Source organism: Sylvia atricapilla, chromosome 22 (genome assembly GCF_009819655.1).
Source record: "Sylvia atricapilla isolate bSylAtr1 chromosome 22, bSylAtr1.pri, whole genome shotgun sequence".
In the NCBI taxonomy this organism is placed as follows: domain Eukaryota; kingdom Metazoa; phylum Chordata; class Aves; order Passeriformes; family Sylviidae; genus Sylvia; species Sylvia atricapilla.
Window position 1 is genome coordinate 5,098,429 of NC_089161.1, and position 27,925 is coordinate 5,126,353.

The 27,925-nt window shown below is 44.9% G+C and overlaps 1 protein-coding gene across 2 annotated transcripts; it reads left to right on the forward strand.

Annotated features, from left to right (window-relative positions):
* The first annotated feature begins 941 nt into the window (after positions 1 to 941).
* CDC42 (cell division cycle 42) lies at positions 942 to 27,925 on the forward strand. Of its 2 annotated transcripts, none has more exons than XM_066334370.1 (6): positions 942 to 1,064; positions 13,589 to 13,729; positions 17,931 to 18,003; positions 20,434 to 20,543; positions 20,639 to 20,836; positions 26,523 to 27,925. In XM_066334370.1, exons 2-6 carry the CDS (start codon positions 13,625 to 13,627, stop codon positions 26,610 to 26,612), a joined length of 576 nt encoding a protein of 191 aa, XP_066190467.1. In that variant the 5' UTR covers positions 942 to 1,064; positions 13,589 to 13,624; the 3' UTR covers positions 26,613 to 27,925. The 2 variants fall into 2 exon arrangements, with proteins under 2 accessions (XP_066190467.1, XP_066190468.1); XM_066334371.1 differs by lacking the exon at positions 26,523 to 27,925 and adding an exon at positions 25,040 to 25,900.

The following is a 27,925-nucleotide window of genomic DNA, read 5'->3' on the forward strand; positions in this document are numbered from 1 at the left end:
ATATGGGACATTTTCTCAGTGTCTTTCCTCACTTGGAGCACAAGGGCATATTAACAGCAATTTATTATTAGCAGTATTAGACCAGGCTATAATTAATTCCTTATCAAGTCACAGGTGCATAATTTGACAGGGTTTTTCTCTGCTTATTTCATCGCCTTGGGTCTGATTTTACTGCATGCTATTAAATCTTAACTTGGAAGGGAGAAAGTTAATTACTGCATAAGCTTTGTGTGGTGCTAATTACAGCAACACCACATCTTCACGTGTGTTGATTTATGCTCCTCTGGGAAGTGGGGATTCCTGCCCTGGTTTTATCTGTTTCCATCATTAATATCTGTACCGTGGCATGCACAAGGGGATTGGGGGGTGGTGGTTGTGGACCTCTGTAGCCTTTGGTGGGATGTCCAGCAGATACCCTTAGCCCTCCATACCCACAGGTGGTCTGCAGTTCCTCTAGGCACTGTCAAGTCTTTCTCTTGGATTTGCAACACAACCATGCTCTGGGGGTTTGACCCATTCCAGGTGCTCCCCAGAGCCAGTGTTTGGTGACTTGAGGCTGCTGGCACTGCTACTTGCAGCTCTTTCTAGCTTCTAAAATTTGAATTACTTTGGAGTTTTCTGTGTCATGCCAGATTTTTGCTTTGCTCCTCTAAGCGGCTGAGCATGGAGATAAGGGTGGAGTGGGTTAAGGGGCTTTAACCCACCATAAGCGCCCACTGCTCTGGGCTGTCATCTCCCCGCCAGGAGAAGTGTCCCAGCAGGAGGAACTGTGAGTTTTTGGCCCTTCTTATTTCACATCCAGGGAGGAAAAAACCCAAAAACCCACCAACAAACCGGCCTAGAGGGAGTTTGGGCGCTGCCGCCTCCCGTCGGGCAGGCCGCGCCCGAGCGCGCCCCCTGCCGGTCAGCGCAGCGCCCTGCGAGCAGCCCCGCGTGGCCGCCAGGGGGCGCCCTAGCGGCACGCCCCTCGCCGGCACGCTGCGCGGTGACGTCAATCGGCTGCCCCTGTGCCTGCGCGGAGGAGACCCCGCAGCGAGCTGCCAACGCCCGGCGGAGCGTCCGAGGTGAGAGCGGGGGGGGAGGGGGGCGGAGACGGCACCGGGACCCCCGGGCGGGCACCGGCACCCCGGCCACCGCCCGGGCCCGCTCCCCGCCCGGCACCCACCGCCACGGCCCCGCCCTTCGCCTCGGCCGGAGCGCCCGCCGTGCGGGAGCCGCCCTGCCCGGCCTGCTGTGTGTGAGGGCCTCCCCAGCAGCCGCCTGCCGGGGGGAAGGGCGGCCTCCTCCCGGCGGCTCCCGGTGGCCGCTGGCGGCCGCTTCCTTTGTGGGGCTGTTGTGTCGAGGCGGTGGGCATGGCCGCCGCTTCTCCTCCCCACCCTTGTCCGCCTTCCGGGCGGCGGGCTGGACCCTCGGAGCGGCGCAGGAAGCGTTCCCGCGGCCATGGCGGGGCCCGGCCGCTCTGGCTTGGCCCTGTCCGGCCCAGCCCCGCCCTGCCCGGCCGCGGCCCTCCGCGCTCGGTGGCCGCCCGGCTGCGCCCGGGGCTACGGGAGAAGCCGGAGGGGCTGCGCCGCGCCGCAGCAGCCCTGAACCGCAGTGGGGTGCGGGCATGGCGTGGGGCTGAGCTCCGGCTGTGTTCCCTGCACTGAGAGCGCTCAGTCGAGGAGTCACAGACTCTTCTGGGCATTGGCCTCACGAGCTGCAGGGCTATGGGTTACCCAGAGCTGTCCCACAGCTCTCGCTGCAGCGCGGTGCCACCGTAGCACCGAGAGTCGGTGTTGACATGTGACATTCTCCTTAGAAAGCTCGTAAAAATGTATATACTGCAGCAGCATAACACCTGCCTGTGTTTTAAAGGTCTGTTTTAGTGGTCTGGACTTCAGTTTTGTGTCTGTTGGTAGAAAGAACTTGCAGCTGGTGACAGCAGTAGGAGACAGTCGCAAAGCCAGGTAGCTGTGAATGTAACAGCCAGCATTGGAAACCTTGTGCTTAGCTAGGAATGGTCAGGGTTCCTGGTGTCTCTTCTGTGTGGATGCTGTGAGCAGGGCAGCCAGAGCTCCTCTCTTGACAGCAGCATGAGGAAGACAAGCTCTGTGAGGAGGCCATGTTAGATGGCAACTGGGTGACCAGAAGTGGCTTGGTCTGGCCATCTGTGATTGTCTTTGTCTCATATTTATCTGTGCTTCTCTCCCAGGGAAGGAGGTGTGGGCTGTTCAAAGTATTGAGTTGCAGTGCCCCTAACGCTTTTTGGAAAGGGCTTTTAAAACCTGGATCAGGCTCTTTGTATTGCTGATTGACATAACTCAGTAAAAAGCAGCTTCTCTTTTTTGGTAAGCAAATTATCTTCAGCTGGCTGTATGTGGGGAAGCTGCTGTAAACTTCCCTTCTGTTGTAAACTTCTGCTTTGTAAACTCTTGTTGTCCGTGTAAGGTTCTGAGGAAGATGGTATAGGCAAGTGTATATTTGAGTTAAGTCTTAGACATGCATGTAGGGTTTGAATCAGAATATTGCTGACTGTAAAAATGGTTTGGTGTTTAAACTGTTCTCGTTTATGCTTCAGTAACAAACAAAAAAAAAAGATTTTTGAGTCTTGGCAAGGAATAGAAAATTACTGTGGTGCAAGATAAAACATGTTTTCACTTTGGTAACATATCCTAGGCAGAAATTTTAATCACTAGATTTGCATACTTTGAACTTTGTTATTCATGACCTGCAATTGATGCTCTGAATTCATTAAGTGCTCTGCTTTAGGGTTGTGTGTTTACCTGGAACTGATGGCCGGGCTGGGGAGTTGATGATGTTTTTACTGTTTAAATAGAAAAACTCTGGAAGCTCTGGAGTGTGAAGTACCTAAACCGGAAACTGTAGTTCTGCTAAAAACCAACAGAAAACAGAAATGGAGTCCCTGTGAAACTCCCAGGGATTTCTGTTACAAGTGTGCAGTGAGCTTTTCTTGCTGTGTATGAGGCTGATGGAAAGTGCAGTGTGAAGCTGGCCACTAACCTTGATGTAAAGTTTTCTTTTGGTTAAAATGTAGCTTTAGTACTAAAATAAATTCCCAAGTCTTATGAGCATAGATAGATAGCTGGACCTTTCAACTAAAGCCTTTTCAGCAGCTCTCTTGTTACCGTGGTGGGTTGGTGTAGCTGGGTTCCAGCTCTGCAAGGTTTGGACAAAGTTTGCACTGCAGCTGAGGTGTGTGTGACATGTGGCAGGGGAAGTGTGTGTAATCTGTTTGATGCCCCTGTGAGTGCTCACAGCTTTTAAAAGTTGTCTGTAGGTTTGTGTGTTTTATCCTGCTCACTGCTCTCTACCTGCCCTTTGTGGTCAGCCGAGCTTTCCTGCTGTCCTTTGACTCCATCATGAATTTGTGATATGAGTTTCTAGGGCAGGAGACAGTTAGGAGGAATTGTAGGGGGTGTAATTATCCTTTCCCTTTAGGAAAAGATTATTTCCTGAGGAAAGAATGACGTCTTTCATTTGAGAAGATGAAGGTGCTGTCAAATCAAATGGAAGTGAATTTGTTTTCTGGCGCTTCAGTTTGCAAGAGGCTCTCTTTAACCACTTAGTCTTCTTCCTTGGCTCCTTTCACTCTCATACATTAAATGTAGGTAAAAGCACCCTCTCTTCAGTAGTTAATATAAGACAAATAAAACAACTTATTGACCAGATAAGCCTTTATGCAAAGCTTTAAAAGAAATTTAAAATATCTTTACATTTCTGCTGCTTCCCACCCTTTAATTAGCTGGCTTCCTCCAAACCCTATGCCTTACACTTTATTTTGGTTTTACACCATACCAGCTAAGGGAAAATCCATCAGGAAGGACTGCCTTTAGGAATGGCAGGTAAAGAAAGCCCTTTCTCCAGAGTTTCTGCAAGGGCTGGAGCCTGGCACTAAAGTTCTCCTCCCTGAAGGTGTCTGGCCACCCTGACACAGCTGCCTGTGCAGCCTGTGGTGTGTATGTCGATACCTGAGGTGAGTGACAGGAGTGGCATTAAGGCAGGGAATTCCCAGCTTCTGGTAGGGGATCCTTTAGGTTGTTTTTCAGTGGGTGAACTGGGTTTGTTCCCCTGGCCGTGCAGAAAACTGCAAACAGAGCAAGAAGCAAAGTTTGTGTACTTATCTTTGTAATCTTCCCCTGGAGTTTCAGAGAATGACTCTGACCTAAAGAGATGTAAAACTTCAAAATACTAATTGGCCTATTTTCAGTAGAGCAGCTGTTCTTTCCTTGAGATGTGTTGATTTTTCTTCCAAACAAGTGATATTTATATGAAGAAAACAAAGAATTTGTTTTCAAAAGCTCTTAGAAGCCGTTTTTCTTTTTTAAGCTCTTGTGCTGTCATTTCAGCCCCTTACTTTAGAGTGTTGTGGCATAATTCCCACCAGGAGAGTTGGTCCATGCATTATTTTCTTGTCTCATTAAAAACCAATACTTTTTTAATAAAGCAACATGGAGACTTCCTTGGGGCCTTTGTCTGGAGAGGATGTGCAGGTCATTTTTGCCAGGTTGTCCATGCCTGTGATCAGATTGTGTGGGATCAGCACAGACCAAGCTCTGGCAGTGAAGGTTTTCACCAAGGTTGTGGTGTTAGAGGAAGCCTTAGGCTGCTGTGGGTTGGGTACAGACCCTGGGAGAGCTGCATGGGATCACTGTTGCAGCAGTAGCTGAGGCTGCCAGAATTGTCTTGCTTTGGAGCAAGCTGGTTTGAATTGCTCAGCTCTCTTGAGTTGAAGGATGCTGTGCTGTGTTTCTGGCCAACGATGACTGTTCTGTTTGGGGAAATAATGACAAAAATGCTTCTGCAGCTTTGGATGCAAGTCAGGAAGGCTTCTGCCACTCCATGAGCTGGATGACTGTGTGCACCACACAGAGTGGCTGGGGAACAGCTGGATGCAGAGGGGCTTGTGTGGGGCCTGGATGTGACAGCATCTGTGTGTTTGGGCAGTTACCTTGAGTTCAGTGGGACTTCAGGGTTTGGTGCATGTGTTGCTGAGTCTCCCAATGTCCTGGAGTGCTGTTCCTTCTTCGTGAGCCTCTTGTGCATCTGCCAGTGGCTGAATAACAGCTAGCTGCCCCAGCAGGCTCTTGGTCCTGAGGAGAGGGCTGCTCATCTTGGGCTGGGCAAAGTGGGGTGGTTCCAGCTGCTCTGGTTCCTTCTGCTGGTTAGGTGAATGAAGGGCAGCTCCCCTGCTGCTGTCATGGTATTGGTGAGCCTTCCAGCTCCTTTATTTTGACAGCAATCCAGGATAGCTCAGTATCTGGGAAAAGCTGCCTTTGCAGTGCTTTTTAACCAAGCTTTATCTTCGGAGACTTCAAACTCCCTGAAAGACAGCCTGAGCATTACCCCTGAGCACAGCACATCCTTCCAGGAGCTTTCTGGTCGTGTGGATGGAGCACCTGCAGCTGTCCTGTACTCTGAACATTACAGGAGTGAGCAGGATCTGCTGCAGTGTGCAGGGCAGGGTGCTTCTCATGGAGGAAAAACATGCCTCAAAATAAAGGCATTTTTGCCGGTGTCATTTCTACCACTGTTGAATGTAGCTGGCAGTGGGAAAGTGGGGAGACCCATCAGGGCCATGTGGGTCTTGGTTGGATGCTGTGTCTAAATAAGAGTGTAGGTGTAGCTTGTATTTTTAAATATTATCAGTATGCAACTAAGCTAGTGAAAATAGAGGTTTTTAAGTGGTAGTAAAATACTGAACAGGATTTTGTTGCGTAGTTGAGAGCAGCCTCCTGTAGAGTATGAAAGTGAAGAGCAATAAGATAAGATTAAAATGCCTTTGACAGAAAAGGACTTAATGTAACCCCACACACTTCCCACTGCTTAATCTGGGGCAGGTTTTTCCAGTGCTGATGCTACTTTTGACAGTGTCACCTTAACCAGAGTGATAATGGGGAAGTTGTCACTTTTTTCTCTGGAGCTGTGTTCAGGTGGAGGTGTTTGGTTGGAGCCTTGAAGTGGAATAGTGGGCAGTGCCTGTGGTAAAGCAGGTGCAGGCACAGCTGTACCACAGTGTAACTGGTGTGGCAGCAGAGCCATATTTAAACCATATTATCTAGCTGGTCAGCTTTCTGGATTTGAATTTAGGACTAAAATGGGATGACATGGTTTTCTCCTTCTTTTTTTGAAGTTGCAGAACTTGGAATGTGTGTTATGGTGCTGCTGGTAGTTTGGGCTCAGGCTATTGCTCTGCCCAGCTGTCTGCACTTCCTGCCTTGTGTGTGTATATACCAGGTGATTGTGAGGAATCTTTAGAAAAATGTGCAAAGTAGCTCTTAAAACTGACAGAATTAGAAAAGGAAAAGCATTAAATATAGAAAATATCAGTTGACCTCGAACAGTGGGGTCCCTTCCAACTCAGCATATTCTATTCTATGATAACTCTTTGATAGTTGCATTTTGAGAAGAGATCTTTTACTGCTTCTTTGGCAATTCATAGTAACTTGTCCAGAAATGGGAGCTTCAAACCTGCAGAGGTGTTGGGAGATACAGGCTCTGTTTAGTGGCAGATTAAGGGGTGCTCGAGGACCTCAGACACCTGCTTTATCTCCCAACAGGGATTCCCACAATGATAGCAAACTTTGTGGGTTTCAAGAACAACAGAAGCCTATGAGCTAAATGAGGGCTGTCAGGTATTGATCCAGCTCTGTTGGTGATGGTGATCCCGTGGCTCTCCCCACTGCTTGTTTCTGTGTGCCTGCCCACAAATTTCTCATGCTGACATCCAACACCAGGTTGAGACTGTTGCTGTGAGCAGGTATGTGGGATGGAGCCCAGCAGTTTGCTCTGCTGCTGTTGGTCTCTTCAGCCTCATATAAAACCCCACCCACTGCACATCCAGGTCTGTACCTGAATTCTTGTGTTTATCTTGACACAGCTTCTACTGCAACTGAGCTTTTGTCTCATAATTAGACACACTTAAAAAGTGAACAGCAGCACTGGTTTTCAGGGCATTTGTACTCTGCAGGGAGAGCTGGTAGTATTTAAAGGATTGTGTCTGATCTGTTAGTGACTGTTAACCCCAAAACAATGCTTAAAGCAGGATATTCTTTTCAAGATCCTGAACTGATGGAGTACAAGATTGTGTCTCAAGTCCACCCCTTGTGCTTTTGCAGATTTTAGCTTGGGCTTCATGATTTGCCTTTCTCTAGAGGAGTGGAACTCCCGTGCTGTGCTGGTTTGTAGTTCAACAACCAGTTTAAGCCTCACCTAAGAAACTGAAGACCCAGGCCATAGGCTTGTCTTGGAACCTCTGGGAAGTGCAGTTGTGTATAGAGCTGAAGTGTCTGCAGCAGTCTTAAGCTGTGGGCAGGATGGGCAGTTGAGCTTGGGCACCAGGTGATTTAGAACCTAATAGATTATTTTATGTGTCATTTACCACCTTACTAGCATAGAAGTGACAGATGTGTTTCTTTCTGGGATGACATCCTCATGAAGAAGATTCCTAGCAAGCTGGAAGCTGGGCTTTGGGCTGGAGGATTTTCATAGTGTCTGTAGATGGTTGCTGCACATTTGCAGAGGAGAATTCTGGCTGTGGTGATACTACTCTTAAAAACAGTTTTACTTTCTATGCCAGTTAGTTTTTCTGGAGTTTAGCTCTTATTCAGAGAGTGGCTTCTGTTTGTGTTTTGCATCACAGGCTTGTGACAGTAGCAAGAAGTCCAAGGTCTTCTCCCTTCGCAGTTGGCAGCTGAGCTCATGGTGTCCCTTTGTTAGTGGCTTGGGATCTCTGCAGGGAAACAGTGTGTTGTACAAGGTGACCTTTGTCATGTAGTGTTTGTAATACAGGCACAGGGTACCTCCTCCATGAAATGCTGATAGGTACCTCTGGTGAGGAAAATCAGGCTGCTGGGATGGTAGCAGCCAGGTACCTGTCCTTGGTACCCTGTGACTGGAGAGATTTGTCACTTGGAAAAGCAAAACTGTTAGGTTGTAGTAGGGCTGGAAGAGGTGGCTGAGGGCAAGGACCTTGAAATGGATTGAATTAATTTGGGAAGAAATTATCAAGTATAAAGGAAGAATTTATTTAGAAATGTGTGGTTTTATAGGATATGAAATTAAAATACCATGGAAGGGCAAAAGTAGTTACCAGAGATCATGAGAAAAATCCTGTGAATATTGTTCTTTTCAGTGTGGATCCCAAGTGCTTTGAGTTGGATGAATAACCAGTTAACTGTAAAATGACATTGGATGGGGGGGGGGGAAAAATCTTAGTTTTCATAAATGGCTGTTGTTTTCTTGGAATGTAGAGTGGATACCCAAACAGGATCTGGAATCTGTGATGGACTAGTTAAGGTTCAACTCATAAGCTAATGGTGTATCCCAGAGAGCACCACAAATTGGTTCTTGGTCAGCAGTGCCTTGCAGTGAGCCAGGTGCCAGCAATGAAATGGCAGCAGTTTCAGTCCTGTCTGGTAGAGGAAGTGGTGGTGCTGCAGAGGCAGGAAGTGAGTTCAGGACATGCAGACAGACCTGACAGCACAGTTTCCTCTGGCTGGGAGAACGTACACATTTTAACCTGAAAACAAACTTGAGTAGCTTAAAAGTTAGAGGAATTTTAACAAGCTTGAAAGGCTTGTGGTTTCTCCTTCAGATTGCACATAGAGCAAGAGTGAAGGTGAGATCGTGCAGATTCTTAACTCCGAGTGTAGTAAGGAACAACACTGATAGTGTTGATTGTGTACAAAACCCTACAAAATTTCACCTAATGCTCCTGTTAGTCGTTCACATAGATACTGGAACAGATTGCAGCTACTCTTACATTACAGAAAATTTGGGAAAACAAAGTGCTCCCATAGTACTGCCATGTTTCATATGCTTGCCTTGCCTTGAGGATGGGAAAGTCAGACTTGCACAGGAGGTGCAGGTGTATTTGGGGTGCTGTGGCTTGTGCTTGGTCACTGGGAACTTGCCATAGGTACTGTGGACTTCTCAACCTCCTGTGGTCAGCCAGTGTCTTGGTGCTTGAACAGGCCTGTATGACCAAAGTGCATCACTCCAGAATTTCCTTTGCACCAGGGAGGATTTCTGAGCTCCAGAATGTCCCACTGGAGTCTTCAGTTCACTCTTTGTTGTACCTCGCATCTCTCTTAACACTTCTGGAGTTAATCCCAAATGCAGATCAGCTGTCTTCCACGAAAGTGTAATTGAGCTTTAAAGCAAAATTCTGTAAAATGGGCCTATGAATTTGACAGAGTTTACGTGGCTGTGTAATGCAGAGTTTCCAGATCTCTAGGACAATGTTGAGTTTTCTTAAATGCTGCTGTTGTGATCACATGTTAGGCAGTTTAAAATTCAGCAAATACTGCAGGTATCATTAATTAACATGTACTTTACTGAATTGCTGAAGTTTTTGGTTACGCTACAGAGGAGCTTGAGAGATGAAATCAGTGCAATGCTGTGATGTTTTTTGGGTTTTTTTAAAAAAATTTTATTTCTGTTTTTAAGAATTCTTCAGAACTTCTTGAAGAGAACCAGGTCATATTGACCTGCATTGCATTCCCAGTCTTTATCAGCTCTCCTGTCTGGGCTTGGCCAGATGGCTCACAATTGCATGGCTCAAAATCCACTCACTGCACTCAGGCTGGGGTGACTTCAGTGCTTACCAGCCTGTTTCAATTCCCTCAGATATTTAAAACTGCTTGGACTGCTCTCTCTGCTGGGTGTTGTACATACAGACTTCCTTTTATTAGGTGGTGACTTCTGGGGGGAAACAAGCCCAAAGCCTCTGTAACTTCTTTGTTTCTATTTCCCTTGTTGTGACACTCTGGGGATGAGTTATTCTGTGGTTAATCTCAAATTGGATTAAATTACTTTTAAACTACAAGTCAGTGATGTATGTATCCTTAAAGTTATTCCTATGGAAGAGGAGGTCCCAGCATAGTGAATCTAAGCTCCTTAGAAGTGAGCTTGTTTTCAGCTGTGATCCATGGACTTAGAAGTGCAAAACATGAAGTAGCTCAACCAGCTAATCTAGAAAGCCTACTAATCCAAGGAAAATAATGTATTCAACAACTCCACTTTGCCACTGCTAAGACTTTGGAGACCTATGCTGAGCACCAAATCTGTTTAAAACTTACACCATCTTGTTTCAGTATTTAAACATAAAGTTATACATCCATTAAAAAAAAAAGCGAGGAGATCTCTTTACCCAAGAGGTGTGCTCAAATTTATTTTGTTGCTTTTAATGTGTAATCTTTAAGTGTCTAATTGCGGCAGGGGGAACCACAACTGAACAACCCGTTATAGAGCAATGGTATTTGCTTGTTTCACAGAGAACTTCCAGTGGTCCAGTTCAATTGTTTCATTATGGTAAATGCTGCTAGTTTTGTGTTTTAGAAAGGAGGAAAAAAAAAACCAAAAAAGAAAGAAAATAACCCTGCCTGGGCTTTTCCAGACCCCTGTTGTGCCATTCAGACTCTGCTTTAGGCTCCAGAGCAAGACTTTGGGTTATTTGCTCTCTGTTTTGTTCCCAGTGCCAAAAAACCGAAAGGATCAGGTCACCTGGTAGAAAAAGGCAGTGCATGCTGCTTCACCCAGTGCAGTGGTGTGTGTGTTTGGGTTTTTGGTCTGCATCACAACTATAATTCATTCAGGAGGGAATTGGAGCTGCAGAGGGAATGAGCAGGGCACTTGTAGACACCGTTGATTTGCAGTGTTGGTGTTCTCTGTGAGAGAAACTGTGTGGATTGGGCTGGTAGCTCACTGCCAGACTGGGAGCTGTGTGCACACTGTATGTGTGCAGCTGCTGCTGTGTCAGCCCCAGTGTCTGCCCTGAGCCCTTGCCAGAGAACAGCAGCTTCTCTCCCAGTGCCAGCCTGGGGACTTGGCCGTGCCCAAGGACAGGGAGGGAACAAAGGCTTGCAGCACACTCTGTGAACAGAGACACTTTCTAGTACTGTGGCTTGCTTGGTGCTTCCTGGAGTAATACTGAACCCATGGTTTTCATTTTTACAGTGGTGAGTTTTTCTCAACATACAAAATTTTGATTGATAGTCATGGATTGGTCTGGTGCAGTGAGCACCAGGGAGTGCTTCAGAGCCAGGATTTTATCTCTAGTGTGCTTTCTGGGCTCTGGACAGGAAGTCTAAAGCAGATGTGTAACCTGCAAATTACAGGTAAACTAGGAAATGCAGATAATTGGGGAAGCAGGTAGAAGAGGGGGGTAAGAGCAGGAAGGGAGGATTACAGCATGGAGGAGTTCTGGTCTGCCCAGGGGAGAGCTGGGTGGAAAGAGTGCTTCTCTAAGGGGCTGACTGTAAGTGCTGTTACGTGAGAGGGATGTTCCTCCACTTGTGCCAGCCTTGGGGGGAGCAGAGACAGCTGGAGCAGGGGTTCCAGGGACTGGCTGGACAGTGTAACAAATTCGAGTGGAAATTGGAAAAACGCATGAGAATGGCTGGGAAACCCATTAGTAAACTTCATTTACTAGCTCTGAGAGGAATTCCTGGAGGCAGCAGCTTCCCTGCACTGAGCAGTGGCAGAGCTGAATGCTTTGGGCTTTGCCCAAACCAAAAGGCAGATGGTAGAATTGCCTTGCCCATGTGAGTGGGGCATTACTGGACTGGGGTTTGCTCTGCCTGAGTTTTGGCGTTTCCCTTTAGAAATCACCTTAATGAGTGGCTCATCCCTTTGCACCTTTGCTCTGGGCATGAAGACTTTCTCAACATGGGCCTGAGCTGTGCTGTTCCACCGTCTGCTTTCTGTCTGGTTGTGGTTTTTTTGTTCTGAACTGGGACTTTCTCTGGGATCAATCAGTGCCGATGGCATGGCGAGGCAGAACTGTGGCAGCACTTTTGCAACTGAGGCAATATTGAATAACAGTACTTGGATATGAACAGTTGAACTGGCCTGAGCACAGAAGATGTCTTTTGAAATGTAAATAGTTGCTTTGTCCTTCTGAGTAAGTATGTGTTCGCTTCGGGGCCAAATTGCAGAGCTTTTTGTTGTATTAATGAAGGGCCTGTTGATAGGTCTGCACAGTGCATCCTGCTGGATGTCTGCTGGGAAACTGAGAGCTGCAGAAATCAATAGATTCTATTGATATTAAAATGGGGCACCAAGGAGAGGACTGGTGGCAACACCTGATGCTTACACACATCATTCGTTGTCTCTGTGCTTGCTGAAAGAAGATTTATAGATGAGGATGGCAGTGTGAATGCAGGTGCTGGCTGATGCATTGCTCTGAGAATCTTTGCTGCCATTTCTTAAAACTGCTTGTGGTTTTGTTTGGGTCTTATGGGAATGGTGGTGACTAGTATTCCCCTACAAGTACTGTTCTTAGGAGTTTTGAGGATGTTTATTATGAAGGTAGCTGTCTTTCTTGAAATCTTAGAGCATCCCTGCAGCATTTGAAGAAGAGCTGGGGGTGATATGTTTCTTTTGAGTCCCTTGCAGTTTCCTTTCCTTGCAGGCATGATGGTGTGATATGCAGTATCAAATTATGTTGCTGGCTGTGACGAAAGCCTCAAAAATCTGGATTTGCACTGTATTTCATTTACATTACTGTAAGAAATGAAATCCCCAGGAAGTGACCAAATACAGGAGTTTGTTCTTGTTAGTTCAGGAGGGATTGATTCGGGTTTTTAATGCAGTTACCCTGACGTGAGAGCTGTGGCAGCATCCTTACTTGGCTAAAGCTTTGCTGTTCCTATGATGGCAAATTGCTGTTTGCAACACCCCCTGCCCCCCATCAGGACTTTACAAAGACTGCAGCAAGTCTTTGTTGCTGTAAATGAAAGCATTTTGGATTATGTTATGCTGACAGTCAGTGAGAGCTTAGCCAATAATTTCCTGGGGTCAGGATTTCACACATCTGTGTGAAGACATGACCAGAGGCCTGGTACACCTCTAATTAAAGTAATACATAGATAGCCAGCAAGTGTTTGGAGGAGATACTGGTGATGGATACTCGTTTAATTCAAGTAATGAAGTTTTTGCTTTGAGACAGTGTTGGAGTAGCTGGGTGCATTTGGATTTTGTGATGTCTGGAGAGTAATCCCCTTGGGATCTGAATGTTCTGCTGAGCTCTCAGTGGTGTTAACACTTCACAGTGTGGGTAAAAATGTGTATTAACTAGCAATTTCAGCCAGAGCATTGTAAAACGCTGCTTGGGTCTTAAAAAAAGCAAGGAAAAAGGAAAATAATCATGTTTATTTCTGTCTGTACATGTTCATTTTTATTCCATGAGCACTGCTGGTGTGTCTCATGCTGAGCTGCTCTCCAGAGGGAGTTTTCTGAGAGGCAGGTGCGTTCCTGAGCAACTCTCAAGACCAGAACTCACACTCCCAGCTTTCAGTGCATCTGTAGCTAGATGCTTCCATGCATAAAAAATCAAGTCTGGAAAAGCCCAAAGATGTTTTTGCCCACCTGTAGGTAACTAGGCAAAAATTCTTCTCCTTATGGATGTGAGCAGCTTTATGTGTGTGGTGGAGGGAAAGGATCTGGCAGCTGATTTAGGAATACCATGTTTTCATATATCACGTGTGCTGTTAGTGGGTTGGGCTCCCATCAAAGGTGATGTGCATGGCTATCTGGTGCATATGGCAAACACCTAAATATATGTATCTCTTTTTTTTTTTCCTTTTAGATTCTCTTGGAGTTGATATTCTAGTAGATTTCAGCTATGCAGACGATCAAGTGTGTAGTAGTGGGCGATGGTGCTGTTGGTAAAACCTGCCTCTTAATTTCTTATACGACAAATAAATTCCCATCGGAATACGTACCAACGGTAAGTGTGGGAATGCTCCAGTTGTTCTTTGGGCATTATGGGGTGGGGAAGCATGAGTTCCATTTTGAGCTAACCTTGATGGCATGCATGCCCTAGTCTGTGTCCTTACAGACTCCTTTCCTCTTGGAGACTGACTAATCCAGCATGGAAAAGTGGCAGTCAGTGATATCCTGCTGCTGCCTTCCATATCACTTGTTAGTGCTGGTCAGTTCTTGCTACTTGACTGCTGTGCAGAATATGCATTTTCTTAGTGGATGGATTCTGTGAGTGAGATAAGCAGTGTGAACAACTGCAGACCAGTGGAGAGCAAGAGAGCACTCGCAATTGTGCTCTGACTTCTACATCTTTGTTTTTAGGGAAGGGAGTGTTTCATGTTGCTTAGAATAGTCAGTGACTACAGTTAACATTTCCTGAGGCTCATTTTTCTTTGGCAACTCTGAAAGAGCCAGAGGTGTATTGACCTGTGGAGGGTGACTGATCAACTTCAGCTAAGTATAAGGAGTGTGTTTGGATGCAGTCATGTTCTTTTGTACTTCAAATGTATGCATAGCCTTTAACTATGTTGAAGTAATATTTTTGAGTTTAACAGGCTGTTTTCTGACATAGTGAATCCCTTGACTTACCAAAGTACAAGTTGAGAGCAGTTTGGCTGCCTATGAGGCATGTGCACAATCTTCTTGTTAGAAAAGTGCTTTTCTGCTTAATATTACATATGCAAGATCAGTGTACTGCCACTGAGGTGGGTCAGTTTTTAGTGAAGTTGCTGCAAGAGACTGACAGCTGGATGCTCTTTTTACTTGGGACCTGGAAATGCATCCCAGAGAACATCTGCCAGTGAGGGGCTTGGTGATATTTTCTGTGTTACAAAGTAACTCAGAAGACCAGATAGCTCTGCCTGATAGTTCTTTTGGAACAGGACTTTATGAAAATGTCCTTTCTGTGTGGGAAAGACGTTGCAGTAAACATCATCACATCTTTTTGAGATATTTGCTTTGTATGCTATCCAGAATTTTTCAACTTGCCAAATATGAGGTTTGGCCTGGGTAGGACAGACTTCCACAAAATAAAAATCTTTGTCTTTAGCTGCAGATCAGGAGCTAAAGGTGAAAGGACTCCCAGACATTTTAGTGTTCAGGGTAAATGCAGGGGCCAGTATTGGGAACTTGTGAATTGTGCTGTAAGCTCAGAGACCTGGGATCAGCCTCTCTCAGGGGCTCTTTTAGGGATTGGTAGAGAAGTGGCATTTGAAACTGTTTCTCCATTTTTAAGTTTTTAAGGTGTCAGGTATCATGATGTGATACTTGTAGGGCAGCCACATTCTGTGCTAGACCTGTGAAAGGCTGCTTGTCCTGTTTAAGCTATTTATAGTCAAGGGAAAATGAAATTAATCAGTGAGTTCAGCAGTGAGTGTTTCTATACTTACCTCTTACAGGAAGTGATTAAGTTGAAAAATGTTATAATTTTAAAATATATGCTTTGAAAGCCTTCAGGTTTTTCTTCTGTCCTGCACACAATAGTACTGGCTGTAAATCTCTGCTAGCAAGGAATGTGGAAAACCTACTAAAAAGTTAGTTGCCAGTGAAGTGTGTTCAAGGTGTGCTAAGGCTTCTTTGTAGTGCCTTTTAAATTTGCCTCATGTTTCCAAAATGTTATTTACCTCTGAACTTCATGGCTCAAGGAACTCGCTGTTCTGGAGATACCAGAGACCCATTCCTAATTCTGTGAACAGCCTTTGCAGACTCTGAAAACTGGTACATAACTGGTACAATAACCTCTGATATTCCAGCTAATGCTTTAATAATGGACAGAGAAATAGAACAGATGCTGCTGTGCTTGTGCAGTGGCCTGGCCACAGTATGGATGGAGAGCACACCATTTCAGACCCATAGATAGTTCTATTCAGTTGGCTTTGTCCTTTGCAATCCTTTCTCTTCATGGAGGATATTTTCCAGTGGAAATGGGTTTCATGGTGGTACTGCACATGGTTTGTTACCTGTGTGTTTTTGATGTTGATGTGTTTTTTTGATCATTCTCAAGAATCAAGGCACTGAGGGGCATGTCTTTGGAAAGGCACTGGCAGTGTTTGGGTTGTGACAGCTCAAGTGTGTGTCCTGTCCCATGAGAGCTCATGCCAACTGCTGCAGTGGGCTGTCTGGCACTGGCAGGAACTGAAACTGCTTTGGGCTCTGGTTTTTAGCCATTTTGGCACAGCTCAGGATGAAATCCTCTGTGAATTGTGCTGTGAGACTATAGTTGCCTGGTTTCTGTGAAGGCCAGCCTCATAACCCTGGCCTTGTTAGGGCTCTACCCCAAACATTTCAATAGAATCTATACCTTAACAAACATACTGAAATTTCAGAACCTCATTTTGCAGATAGGGAACTTTGAAAACACAAAAAAGATGAGAAAGGAGACATACTAATTGCCCTGAAAGGGAAACTAGAGGTGGTAGCTGAACAAAAATGAGGGATACTGCTGAGGGATTGAGCTGCTGGCCACCTTCTGACATGTGGAAGAGCAAATGTTCTGACCTTCATCATTCTGGTTCCTTGTTCTGTTCCTAGGAACAGAGGAGTCCTCATCCTGATCTGTCTTTTGGGGTCTTGAGGCAGTACAGTCATGGCACGTTGAATGTGCCCTGTGAAAAACTTTCCATCCTCCCTCAGCCTCAAGGTGTGATTTGGAGCTGGACACTTTCTTGTGTGTTCAGTAAGGCAAACCCAGGGCAGTGTGTGGTGCATTGGGCTGCAGGTAGTGGAGATAAGTGGTGAAATCTCTTGCAGTGTTTTGAAATCTTGAATGTGCTAATTCAAAAAAGTGTAAGAAGTGGATTTTTGTTTCTGGATGATGTTCTGAGGATATGCAGTGTGCAGTGGCTATGGTTGCTTTCTCAGTCATTGTAAGTTGTGAAAAGTTGAAAAAATAAGGGTAGTGTCAGGTCTCTCTTTAAGGGCAGTCAGGTGGGAAGGAGACATCTGAACTCTTTGGAGTACAGCTTTGAAGTGCAGTCTCACTGCCCTTACCTCACATTTTGTTGGTTTTTTTTTTTTTTTTTTTTTTTTTTTCAAGGACCTAATCTCTGACTGTATTAACAGCAGATGCACGTGACTGCTTATTTTCCACAATAAAAGATGGAAAATAAACAGTCCTCCCTGCTCACTTCCATGAGAAGCCTTTGAGGTGGCTGCTGACCTCTTTCCTGTTGGGGTTTACTTCAGCTGTGAGAGCTGCTCAGGCTGCAGTTCTGTGAGGAAGCAGAACTTCCCCATCATCATTCAGAGATCCTGACTGGCCCCAAGTGACCATGCAGCAACTTGCAGGGACAGGTGGTGGGTTTTGGTTTTTTTCCAGTGGGGAAGATCTTCTGCCAAAAGTAGTTTCTTCCATACTGTCTGTTGTGGTTCTGAAGACAACCTGGTTATTGGAATGAAGGATGCTGATCTCAGAGTGGATGGGTGTTGGAGGTGAGATTTTAGGTAGATTTTTGTTGTACTGTAAACCACTTAGTGGGTGAAGCACTGGGTAGTGCTGATTTTAATCTGTTCAACATCCTGGAGGCCAGTGCTGTTGTACCAGGGGCTGTTCCAGAGTCAATAGAACTTGGTATTTGGAGCCACACTCTGCTTTTGGATTGAATTTGACACAGACTGATTTTTACCAGATACTGCTTCCTTCAAAGATGGAGGATAAACCAGTCTTAAAAGGATGGACTCTATAACAGAATTCCCTAGATATTCAGAGATATGGACTTAGAGGATTTGGGAACTGTGAGATGCAGCCCCATCACTGTGTGCCCTTGAGGGGCAGGGCTGACATTATCCATTGTGTCCTTGTGGGGATGTGTTACTGTGTCACACTGAGGCTGAAGTTTGGCATTTCTGTGGCAGCCTGGGAAACCTCCTTGTAGTAACAAACACTGTTGTAGGTGTTTTGCTCAATGGTTTTTATCATGTGTTGGTCAGTGGTGTACCTCATATGCCTTTGCTTTAGTATGTCATGGAAACAGCTGGAGCACCCCTATTCCATATGGAATTGTTCTGTTAATGGTATTAGTGGTAATAGCACTGTAAGCCTGATGATTGTTTTCCTGTGGAGATGTCTCTTGTTCAAATCAGAGGTGCTCTGGCAAGGTGAGTAGGATGATGGTTTGAGAAATGGCTAATTCATGTCTCCTTTAAATGTGTGTCTCTTTTCTTGCCAGGTTTTTGATAACTATGCTGTAACAGTGATGATTGGAGGAGAGCCTTACACCCTTGGCCTCTTTGATACTGCAGGTGAGAAACCTGTGTCATTGTTCTTGACCGAGATTTACCTGAGGTGATGTTGAGCATGAAGACATACAATTGGATTTTTTTTTTTTGTTGATGTTGTTGTTGTTGAGATATTTTTTTAATAGAAGGGGAAAATCTTTTGATTCTGTCAAGACAGAGTGACTGATATTAGAACCTCTTAAATATGTGTACATTTCTGCATCCTTAATGTGGATGAATCAGGGTGTGGATTTCATAAGCCCTCTCACTGCATGCTTTTAAGAATTAAAAATCTGCTGGCCTCTTGTTTAAGGTGCCTCCTTCCTGCCTCAGACCCAGGTTTCCCATAAGTGTCTCAGGCATCCAGATCCTTAAAATTTCATTGTGATGCAAAACCAAAATAACAGTTTGAGCTAGTGCTTCTGGGAAGAGACCTTGAACAAAGCAAACTAGGAGCTTTTATATCCCTCACAGTGTGTTTGAGAGTCTGGGGATTTCCAGCTGAGTCCTTGGCTCCTGCTGTATCTCTGGATGTCCATTAGCTGGCTGTGCCACAGCTCCCCAGGCCCTTTGTTGTGCAGAGGGTCAGTGCCAGCTCACCTGGGGCTTGTGGGCACGCAGAGCTCAACCTGCAGCTGGCAGCACGGCTTCACGTCCCCCTCCATGTTCTCCTCCCAAATGTGATTCCCATTTTTGTAAGTTCCCTAGTTGATGGATAAGGAATTAGGTGGAAAAGAGAGAGAAACTCCTTCCTGACACATGTTGTGTGGTCTGCTGTAGGGATCTTGGTGGTCCTACAGCAGCTGTAGCATTGCACAGTCCCTGTGTGGGGAATTGTTTTGGGTCCTTCTCTGCCTGTTTTCCAGCTGAGGGTTCAGACCTCTGAGAAGCATTGTGTGTGTAGTTACCCACATTGACCTATTACCAACATGAGCAGTGATCCAGCTAGTAATTTTGAGAAGTTACCAAATGAGGTAACATTTAATGCATGTAGGTGACTCTGTGCACTTGTGAATGTAAAAGCTTTCTTTCCAGAGTGGACTGCTGAGGGGAAGGTATTTGTTCTTAATGGTTGCCTGCTTTTTCTAAATAGCAACCAGCACAGGTGACAAAATTTAGCAGTGGATGAAAGCCCTGTTGCTAGTTCTCAGATTAAAACCCAAGTCTTTGTTTTGAGCTTATACTTGGAAGACAGACTTTAGGAGTAGTCTGTTAAATGCAACAAGATATTTTAGATTTAGATTAGATGCTAGGAAGAAATTGTTCCCTGTGAGGATGGTGAGGCCCTGGCACAGGTCGCCCAAAGAAGCTGTGGCTGCCCCATCCCTGAAGGTGTCCAAGGCTAGGTTGGATGGGGCTTGGAGCAACTTGATTTAGTGTCAGGTGTCCCTGCCCATGGCAGGGGGCTGGAATGAAATGAGCTTCAAGGTTCTTTCCTCCCCAAACCATTCTGAGACTATGATTCTGATCAGTGCTTACTCCCCTGTGTCTAGCCAAGCACAGTAGACAAAACAAGTTGTCTAGATTTCCATCTTCAAAATGTAGGTCTTCTCCACTGAGGTGCCCCAGCTGTTGTGTTGGTTCCTTCAAGATCTTGCAGGTAGGTCTTTGTCCTGTATAGTGAATGAGACAGCATTAGTTTGAATCTGAGACATTTTAAACAAGTGTTTTGGATTTGATTGCCAGTAAGTGCAGCAGCTTTAGTGCCAGACTGGCTTTCTGAAAGCAAGGGTGTTGAATTGGGCAGGAGGAGGTTTAACAATGAGATTGGACAGAGTCAGGCTGGTGGATCAGTGCTAATGGCACCTTGCAGGTCTGCCCACCCACAGGGACTCAGGAGAGAGGCTAGCTTCTTCCAAAACACAGCCCATGGTGGGGCTTTGGTTTTAGGGGAATGCTGCTGAGCAGCCTGGTCAGTCATGTGTACCAGCAACATTCTCCTCCTCATGCCTGGAGACACTTCACTGAGTGCTCACAGTGTAAGTCAGAATGTTCTTGTGAATAAAACTATTTTTTTCCTCCCCTTCTCCAAAGAGAAGGGCTTTTTTTTTTTTTTTTTTTTTTAAGGGTAATGAAATTTGATGGCATAATACTGCTAATGAATGGACTAGGTGCAGAGGACCTCATCTATAACTGGATCCACGTTCTGCAAGTTTCCTTTATAACTGAAGAGAGTGTTAAGCAGTCTGAGGGTGTTTGATCTCAAAATGTATTAGAGACTTCTCAGCTTTCCTGTGACTTTCAGCAGCTCACTGTTATGCAGCAACTGAATGAATTCTGGATTTGGAAAGTAGATTTTTCAAATGTTTGTGTTCACCATGTGCTTGGCTCTTTGCTTAGGAGTTAGGATTAGTCACAGTAATGTTACTGTGATGAAATATGCATTCTGACTCCCTGTAGAGGGCAGGATTTTGTTGTCTGGGTCTAATACAGTGTTAATTTCCTCCTCTCTAGGTCAGGAAGACTATGATAGATTACGACCCCTCAGCTATCCACAGACAGACGTATTTCTGGTCTGTTTTTCAGTGGTCTCTCCTTCTTCATTTGAAAATGTGAAAGAAAAGGTTGGTTCACCTCTGCTTGAAAATGGAGCTGCTGAAGTATGTCTGGAGTTATCTTAGGTGGTTAGTAACAAATCCTGTGTCTCTTCTGTCTTTAGTGGGTACCTGAAATTACTCACCACTGTCCAAAGACTCCTTTTCTGCTTGTTGGGACCCAGATTGATTTAAGAGATGATCCCTCAACAATTGAGAAACTTGCCAAGAACAAGCAGAAGCCTATAACTCCAGAGACTGCTGAAAAGCTGGCCCGGGACCTGAAGGCTGTAAAATACGTGGAATGCTCTGCACTTACGCAGGTAAGGGTTGGTCTTGGACCAGTTTTGCTTGCTTTTATTCCATACTTTCTTCAGTTCCAGGGAAAAACAGCTCGATGTGGATGTGAAGGGGTTTAAGCTCTGTTTCTGCTATTTACATTGTAGCTTTTCTCTTTGTCTGTTGTTCTAAGGCACAGAGAGAGTTGGCAGTGATACAAAGAAAATGAGCCTGTGTGGATTAGGCCTAGTGTAGAGGGGTGATGGAGGAGGATGTGCTTACTGTGTTTGCTTCTGTGCTGGAGAAAAAGAACTGTTGAAACTTAGAAGGTACATTACGGACAATAATTGAGTTGGGACACAGAGTGCACCTCACTGCTGAAACAAGCAGGCAAAGAAAAAAAAATAAATCCTCTCATTAAAGTTTATGCGGATACTTTTAAGACCGGAAATCTTCGTAGTTGAGAGCTGCCTTCTCTTCCTGTGCAGCTGGTGGTGAGCTGTTTCCTGTGTTCTTCCTTCAGATAGAAGTTCTGTTGAAACAGAAAATAACAGTTAAATAGTTCTTGACAGTTCTTACCTCACGTTTGTAACTTGGGAATGTGAGTCAAAAGCCAACTAAAGTAGCTGATTTGAGAGCCAAGAAACTCAAATATCTTTTCCCTTTCAGTCAGGAATACTACAGTGGGAGCTGTTTTCTGGCTAGCTGACCTGTTGCCTTGACTTTGGAACTGGGAACTTAATCCTAGGTTCTTACTCTTGCAGAGTATTGACTATAACTCTTTTAACAACTTCCTTAATGCTGGTGTGTATTAACATTTGTTCCTCTCTGATGTGCATGGAACCAGGGGTGCACAGTCTCAAGCCCCTCACTCTTTCCAATTATGTTGTGCATTCATCTCCTTGAACACAAAACTTTGTTACTGAACTTCACAAAGCCTTAAGTTCTACTTATCTTGCCCCTTCTGCCCAGATTGCATGTTGACTCTTTCATTTAAAATCCTCAGGCTTTTTTTGTAACAGAGATTTGCCTGGGTGTCTCCTGTGAAGGAAATGGCTTTGCTGGAGTTATGCAGGACACTGACACTGGAGGTGGTGTAGTGAGGCATGGCACCAAAAAGTGGTCTTGGCCATGCTTCCTAACTGCCCACAGGCGAGCTGAGGGCTACTGATGCTTGAACTGTAATTTTCTTCAATCTGTTCAGCCCCAAAAGACCATTTTAGATGGTGTCTGGCACAGCCTGAATGCTGTGAACTTGCTAGTTGGGTAAAAACCTGCCAGGGCCTTTGTCCTGTATTGCTCTCTGAGACCCTTTCCTCTGTAGCTTTGGATTTGCTTTGGACTTGAGCTTTAGTCTGCTCAAGAATTGCATGAAATCACTTAGAATTACCAGAGTAAGATTTGATAGGCCAAAATATGTCAGTGTTCATCCATTCTTTCTGTTTCCAGATAGAGTAATCTGTATCTGTTACAGTGAACAACTTTATGCATTTGGAAACTGAGCCTGAATTTTCTTCCAGAGCATTAATGCTTGCATTCCAAGTGATGATTTTAGCAGTCAGGAGTGAGCTGGGAGGAGGGTTCAGAAGCCTTCTCACCTGGACAACTAGTTGGTTTGCATCTGCTCCATTCTTCTCCCTTCATTTGTTGTTGACTCACGAAACACTTTTTTTCTGGGTCAGTCATCAGTAGCTGGTGAACAGCAGCGTAGCTGATCTGGGAAGGTTGTGTGGAGTTGCTGCAGTGATCTCACTGGCAGCTTGCTGAACACAGAAGCCAGCTGCTTCCTTGGCCAGGAGGGTTGTTTTCCTACCTGCAAGAGTAGCTGAAGAGAGACTCAGCTGGATATTCAGTCTCTCTTTGCCTTGGATGCTGTATCTGCAGTTCACCTCAGCAGTCCAGGGTGGTTTTTTAATTCCCACCTAATTTACAAATTATTTTGACACCACAGTAGCAGATACTCATAGAATCAGGGAGCTGGCATTATTTTTTTGTACTATGTGAGTTGTGAGAGGCTGAGTTCCTGAGTTTTTTTTCTGTAAGGACAGATTATCTCCTCTGCAAGTTTGGATGACTGCTCTATTGGAGAGCCAGTCCAAGTTCCTCAAGTTGTGGAATCCTTTTTTGTGCTGAAGGCATTTTCAGTGTCTGTCTTCAACCTTTCTCTACAAAATAGGGCCCAGTGCCGCTGTGACAAGTAGGTAAGGCTTTGCTGCTAGGAAAGGGTGACTGACAGATTGCAACTACAGTAATTGTTACTTCTTTTACTCTTGGATACAAATGGCTTCATACAAATGAATCCTAATCCTGGTACCTAACACCAGAGAGAATGCTGAATTTGGTTTATTTTCTGTCCTGATGGTGGGTTGCCAGTTTTGGCACAGATTTATAAAAGTGCTTTAAGCTGTCCGTAAACAGAGGGAGTAAAGGAAGCCTGATCTCAGCTTGTTCTCAGTGTAACAAAAAAGATTTTTAACAGGCCTGTGTGCCTTTGATATTCAACACAGTTTCTTCCCTTCATGTTGTTAGTCTTGGTCATCTGGACTTTTAAACGTAGTCCATTTTCAGACAACTATTTTGTCCCAGTCTTTTTTTTTTTTTTTTTTTTTTTTTTTCATCCTCTATCCTTTTTTGCTAGGTCCTTCAAACCAAATCCCAAATTCTGCACTCCTGAGCACATTTATCCCAGGAGATACAAAAATAAGAGGAGTCTCTGAATAGGAGAATTTAAGTAAAATTGTTTTCTCGACTCTTGCCCTGCCTGGGTTCTTAATCTAACAGTACATAACTGATTTCGTGCTGCAGCCTTATTCCCACAGAGAAAGGAAATCTAATTACTAGTTAGACTTCAGAGGCATTATTTATCTGAAGTCTTCAGCTCTTTTGTGAGCCTGAGTTCCAATTCACTTAAAGAAAAAGAATTGCTGGGGAGGATGTACAGGATGCACAGAAGGTACATTGTAGTTTCCTTAAACTACTGTTCTTTCAAGTATAATCTTGCGTGTAATGTGGATGGCCTTAAATGCTTCCAGATGGCACTGCCTTAGAGGTCTCCCATCTATGTGCTTCAGTAAAACAAGATTAAAGACCTTCTAAAATGGATCTATCCAGTATAACCTGTAAGGGAGAAACCAGTTACATTTGAATTATAAAAATGAGTTATTAACAGAAGTCTTAAGTTTTGCACAGACTGCAGTTGTTTACAGGATGTAATTGAAGCTTCTCTGTTTGCCTTCAGCTGTCATAAAGCAGTTCTCCTGAATTTTTGAAGGGTGCACTCATGACAGTAGATTTAGGCGAGTCCAGTTAGCCTAAAGTGAGCCAGGTTTCACTTCTGGTGTGGTGTGTACCTTGGCAGAGCTGGGTGGGAGTGGTGACACCCTGCACTGTTCCTGCTGTGCTGGCAGTGAGCGCAGTGCATGCTCCAGTGCAACCCCTGCAGAGTCCTGCAGCTCTCTGACTGCTTGTCTGGTGTTGGATCCCACTTGTTGCACTCCTAACGCTGTTCCTGTCTTTCTGTGGTTACACTTGCTTTGGCAACTAAACTGAATAACTGAAATGCACCATTTCCATGCTGGCTCCCATGTCAGAGTAGCACTGGTAAGGTATTGCATCACTTCTAAAGACTGAGAGTTAGTGACTGCCAGTGATGATGGCTTACCAGGGTGTCCTGCTTCCATCCCAGATTGTGTGTTCCCAGCCATTTGGAGACCTTCAGTTATTCAGGGGCTGAATTCACAAAGCAGAGGAGTTTTTTGGAGTCTTTGTTCTGGGGCCGTTGTCACCTGGGGAGTTGGGAACAGTAGTCTGTGCATCCGAGATGTTCATATCCACAGTGGGTGATGACAAAAGGTTTAACTGACCTTTTGGGTCCCTGTGGTGGGGCAAGCTGCTGTATACTTGATTTATTCCCCTGTAAACGCCCTCAATGTACATACAGCAGTGGAGTGGAAACATCACCCTTTGTGTGGCCCCTGTCCCCTTGTTCTTGCTGTGTTTGTGCCTCTGCCCTTCTGAGTGTTGGTTTTGTCCCACTCGGTTTGTGGCATGTTCTGTCTGTCTCTGTCATTGACTTCTGGGTCATCTAAATGAGATTTTCTCCTGGGATCTACTTTGTATTTTTACAAAGTAAATCTGTTTACTGCCTCTGTGAATTCAGCCTGCTCCTGAATGCTCTTTGTATCTGCTTGTTTTTCTCTAATCCTCTAACCTGGCTGCTGTTTTTTCTCCTCCCCTCTGTCTTGTAGAGAGGTCTGAAGAATGTGTTTGATGAGGCTATCCTAGCTGCCCTCGAGCCTCCGGAAACTCAGCCCAAAAGGAAGTGCTGTATATTCTAAACTTTCTTCTTCCCCTCTTGCTGCTGCTTCCTCTGTCCCACTACTGTAGAAACCTGGTTAAAAATGAATCAAACCACCTTGATTGAAAGCTGTTGTGCCTCCTTGCCATCTTAGAGCAACCTCTGTATTAGCTCTTGGACTGAAAACAGTACTTGAGATCTTTAGTAAAACATTGTGACTGTGGAACATGAACTGGACTCGCTTAACTCCCTGCTGCTTGGGTTGCCAGGTGTGGCTAGCTTTATAATTCAGGCTGTTGGGGGAAAGGATTTGGTTACATCGTTATTTAAAGAACGACCAAAAAAATAAGAGATGATGTTTGATCTTCCTGAATCCAACTGGAAGAAACAATGCGTGTGTTTTGCATTTCTACTTGTGACTCTTAACTGTATTTGCATGACAAAAGTACCTGAACTGGTGATCTGCAAATGAAACTGTAACGTGAAGGGTTTTCTGGTTCTCCTGTGTGCAGTGAGATGTTTTCTGTTGCTGTTGCTTTGGCTGTCTGTGCTATAGTGGAGTATCTGTCAGTCCTTGGGGGGAAGGAAATATTGATGTACTTGCTACTGCTTTATGAACTGTTAAAATTCTTGCTTTCACTAACATGGTAGAGCTCTTCATTTCAATAATAGATCCATAAAGCCTGTTACTGTAAGATGTAAAGCTGCTGCTTACTGTCGTGCTTCTGATTTTTATTGTTTTAAGGAAAAAAACATCGATTGTAGCTTGTCTTTAAATTTTGAAATTAAAAATTGCAGTTGTTTGTATAAATGACTGATGAAGCTTTATTCAAGTTGCATTTCCTGGCTCCAGTTTAATCCTTAACAGAGTGTATGGTACCCCTCTGTACTCCTCCCAGCTTGACTTTTCTGCTACCATGGCAGCTTCTGGGCTCTGCCTGGCTGCTTCTAACCCTGGGGTATTTGGGGCTGGATGCCCGAGCAGAGCATGTACTGGACCAGGTTATCATTGCATGCTTGCCTTGTCTCTCCTCCCCTGACACACGGGTGTGTTGTCCCAGGCTGCTCAGGGTTGAGCTCTTCCATCTGAATGCAGCACTTTCTACTTTGTCATTAGCATGTGAAATACGTGAGTAGCCAGTTACTCAGAAAAGTTGCCTTAAGGTAATTACTTCGGTTCAAGTGTTTTGCTTCTTGTGAAGTACACTGGTGTGCTCTCTGGGGATCAGCTTTCTTGGTCTGAAAATGAGATGCTGTGCTCAGAAGCTGCTGAGAGCAGCGGGATGGAGCCGCTCTGGGCAGGCAGGCTTTGGGGATGGCAAATCTCCACGTGTCCTTTGAGGGATGTGGCTACCACTTGGCTTTCTTTGGGGTTTTGTTTGTGTGAAAACTCAAAAATGAGACTGCCCCTTTCTCTCTTTGCCCCTTTTCAGAAAGGCCTAAAGAATGTATTTGACGAAGCGATATTGGCTGCCCTGGAGCCCCCGGAGCCGAAGAAGACTCGCAGGTGTGTGCTGCTATGAACGTCCCTCCACAGCCCCTTCTGCAAAGCTGGTGTTTGATGTCATACTAAAAGCAATGTTAAAATCAAACTAAAGATACAAATTTTAAAATTTGTTTTTTTGCAATAATGACAAATGCCCTGCACTCCCATCTCCCCCACACGATCCCTGTGTGAGATGAGAATGTTAGTGTTTATTCCGCAGTGCCCCCTCAATTCAGTTAAACTAGTTAATTTTGAGTAATTATGTATTACCAGAAGACACTGATCATTACTAGTTTTTTATTTTGTTTATTGTTTCTAATTTTTTTTGTTTAACACCAAGGCATGCTCAATGACTTTCTCTGTAACAGACTAATTTTAGGCTGCTTAACTGAAGTCTTGCGCCGTATTGCTGGTGTGGCAAGACTTGGTTCTGGTTTCTAGACCTTGTAGGGCTGTTCCTGCAGCCAGCCAGCAGCCTGGGTATGAGCAGACTTTATTCAGGAAAGCAAAATGTCCCAAGCTGGTGCTCCTCTAAGAAGGATTGCAAAAAATACATCTTCTCTGAAGTTGCCTTGTATCTTTTTCCCCTGGCTTTTTAACTGTGCAGGTCATAAATTTATACCCCATCCTCTTAAGTTATGAAGCCTTAGGAACAGGAGAATGATTTTTCTCTGGATGCACCATCAGACTTGAAACTAACTTGCCAGTCTCTTCCTTAATCTTTGCCATCGTAATCACTTGGCTCACGTTGAAGAAATAACTGCGCCTTTGGAAACACGCCTAGCTGGGTCAGTTGGGTTTTAACAAATCTACCTTCTGCCAATCCTTAATGATTAAAGAAACGCTTACAGTGAGTGACCTGCACGTACACTGCTGCTTGGACACCCTGAAGGGACCTGGGATGTGCTACAGTGGGGTTTGGAGCTGGCTCTGATGGTGCATCTCTTGCTGGCATGCTTTGAGGAGGGGTGGAAAGATAGACCTGTGTCAGTTGAAAGGAAGTGCAGAGAGGGGCTTCTGGTGTTTGCTGTGACACCATATCGGGACCACTTGAGGAAACCCCTTTTTCTGCATTTTGTTCATGAGTAACTTTGAACCTGTAAGAGGGCCTCCAACCCGCGAGGATCATGTGCAGTGTCTCTACAAAGACCATCTGCAGTATCGTAAGGATTTTACCAAAACTATATTTTGGATTGCAAATTCAAAAATTTTAAGACTTAAGGAATCTTCTCCATCTTCCAAAATTTCAATTTCTTGTAGACTCATTAGTGTTGAACCAATGCTTTTTCATGTCTAAGTTCTTTGTATATGCATTCTTTTCAGATGTATTAAAGTATCTTCACAAGCCTG

Excerpts from the sequence above, each read along its gene's own strand:
- CDC42 (XM_066334370.1), top strand. The coding sequence starts at position 13,625 with ATGCAGACGATCAAGTGTGTAGTAGTGGGCGATGGTGCTGTTGGTAAA. Across the intron at positions 20,544-20,638 it reads TTGAAAATGTGAAAGAAAAG|TGGGTACCTGAAATTACTCA; the intron begins GTTGGTTCACCT and ends TTCTGTCTTTAG. Across the intron at positions 20,837-26,522 it reads AATGCTCTGCACTTACGCAG|AAAGGCCTAAAGAATGTATT; the intron begins GTAAGGGTTGGT and ends GCCCCTTTTCAG.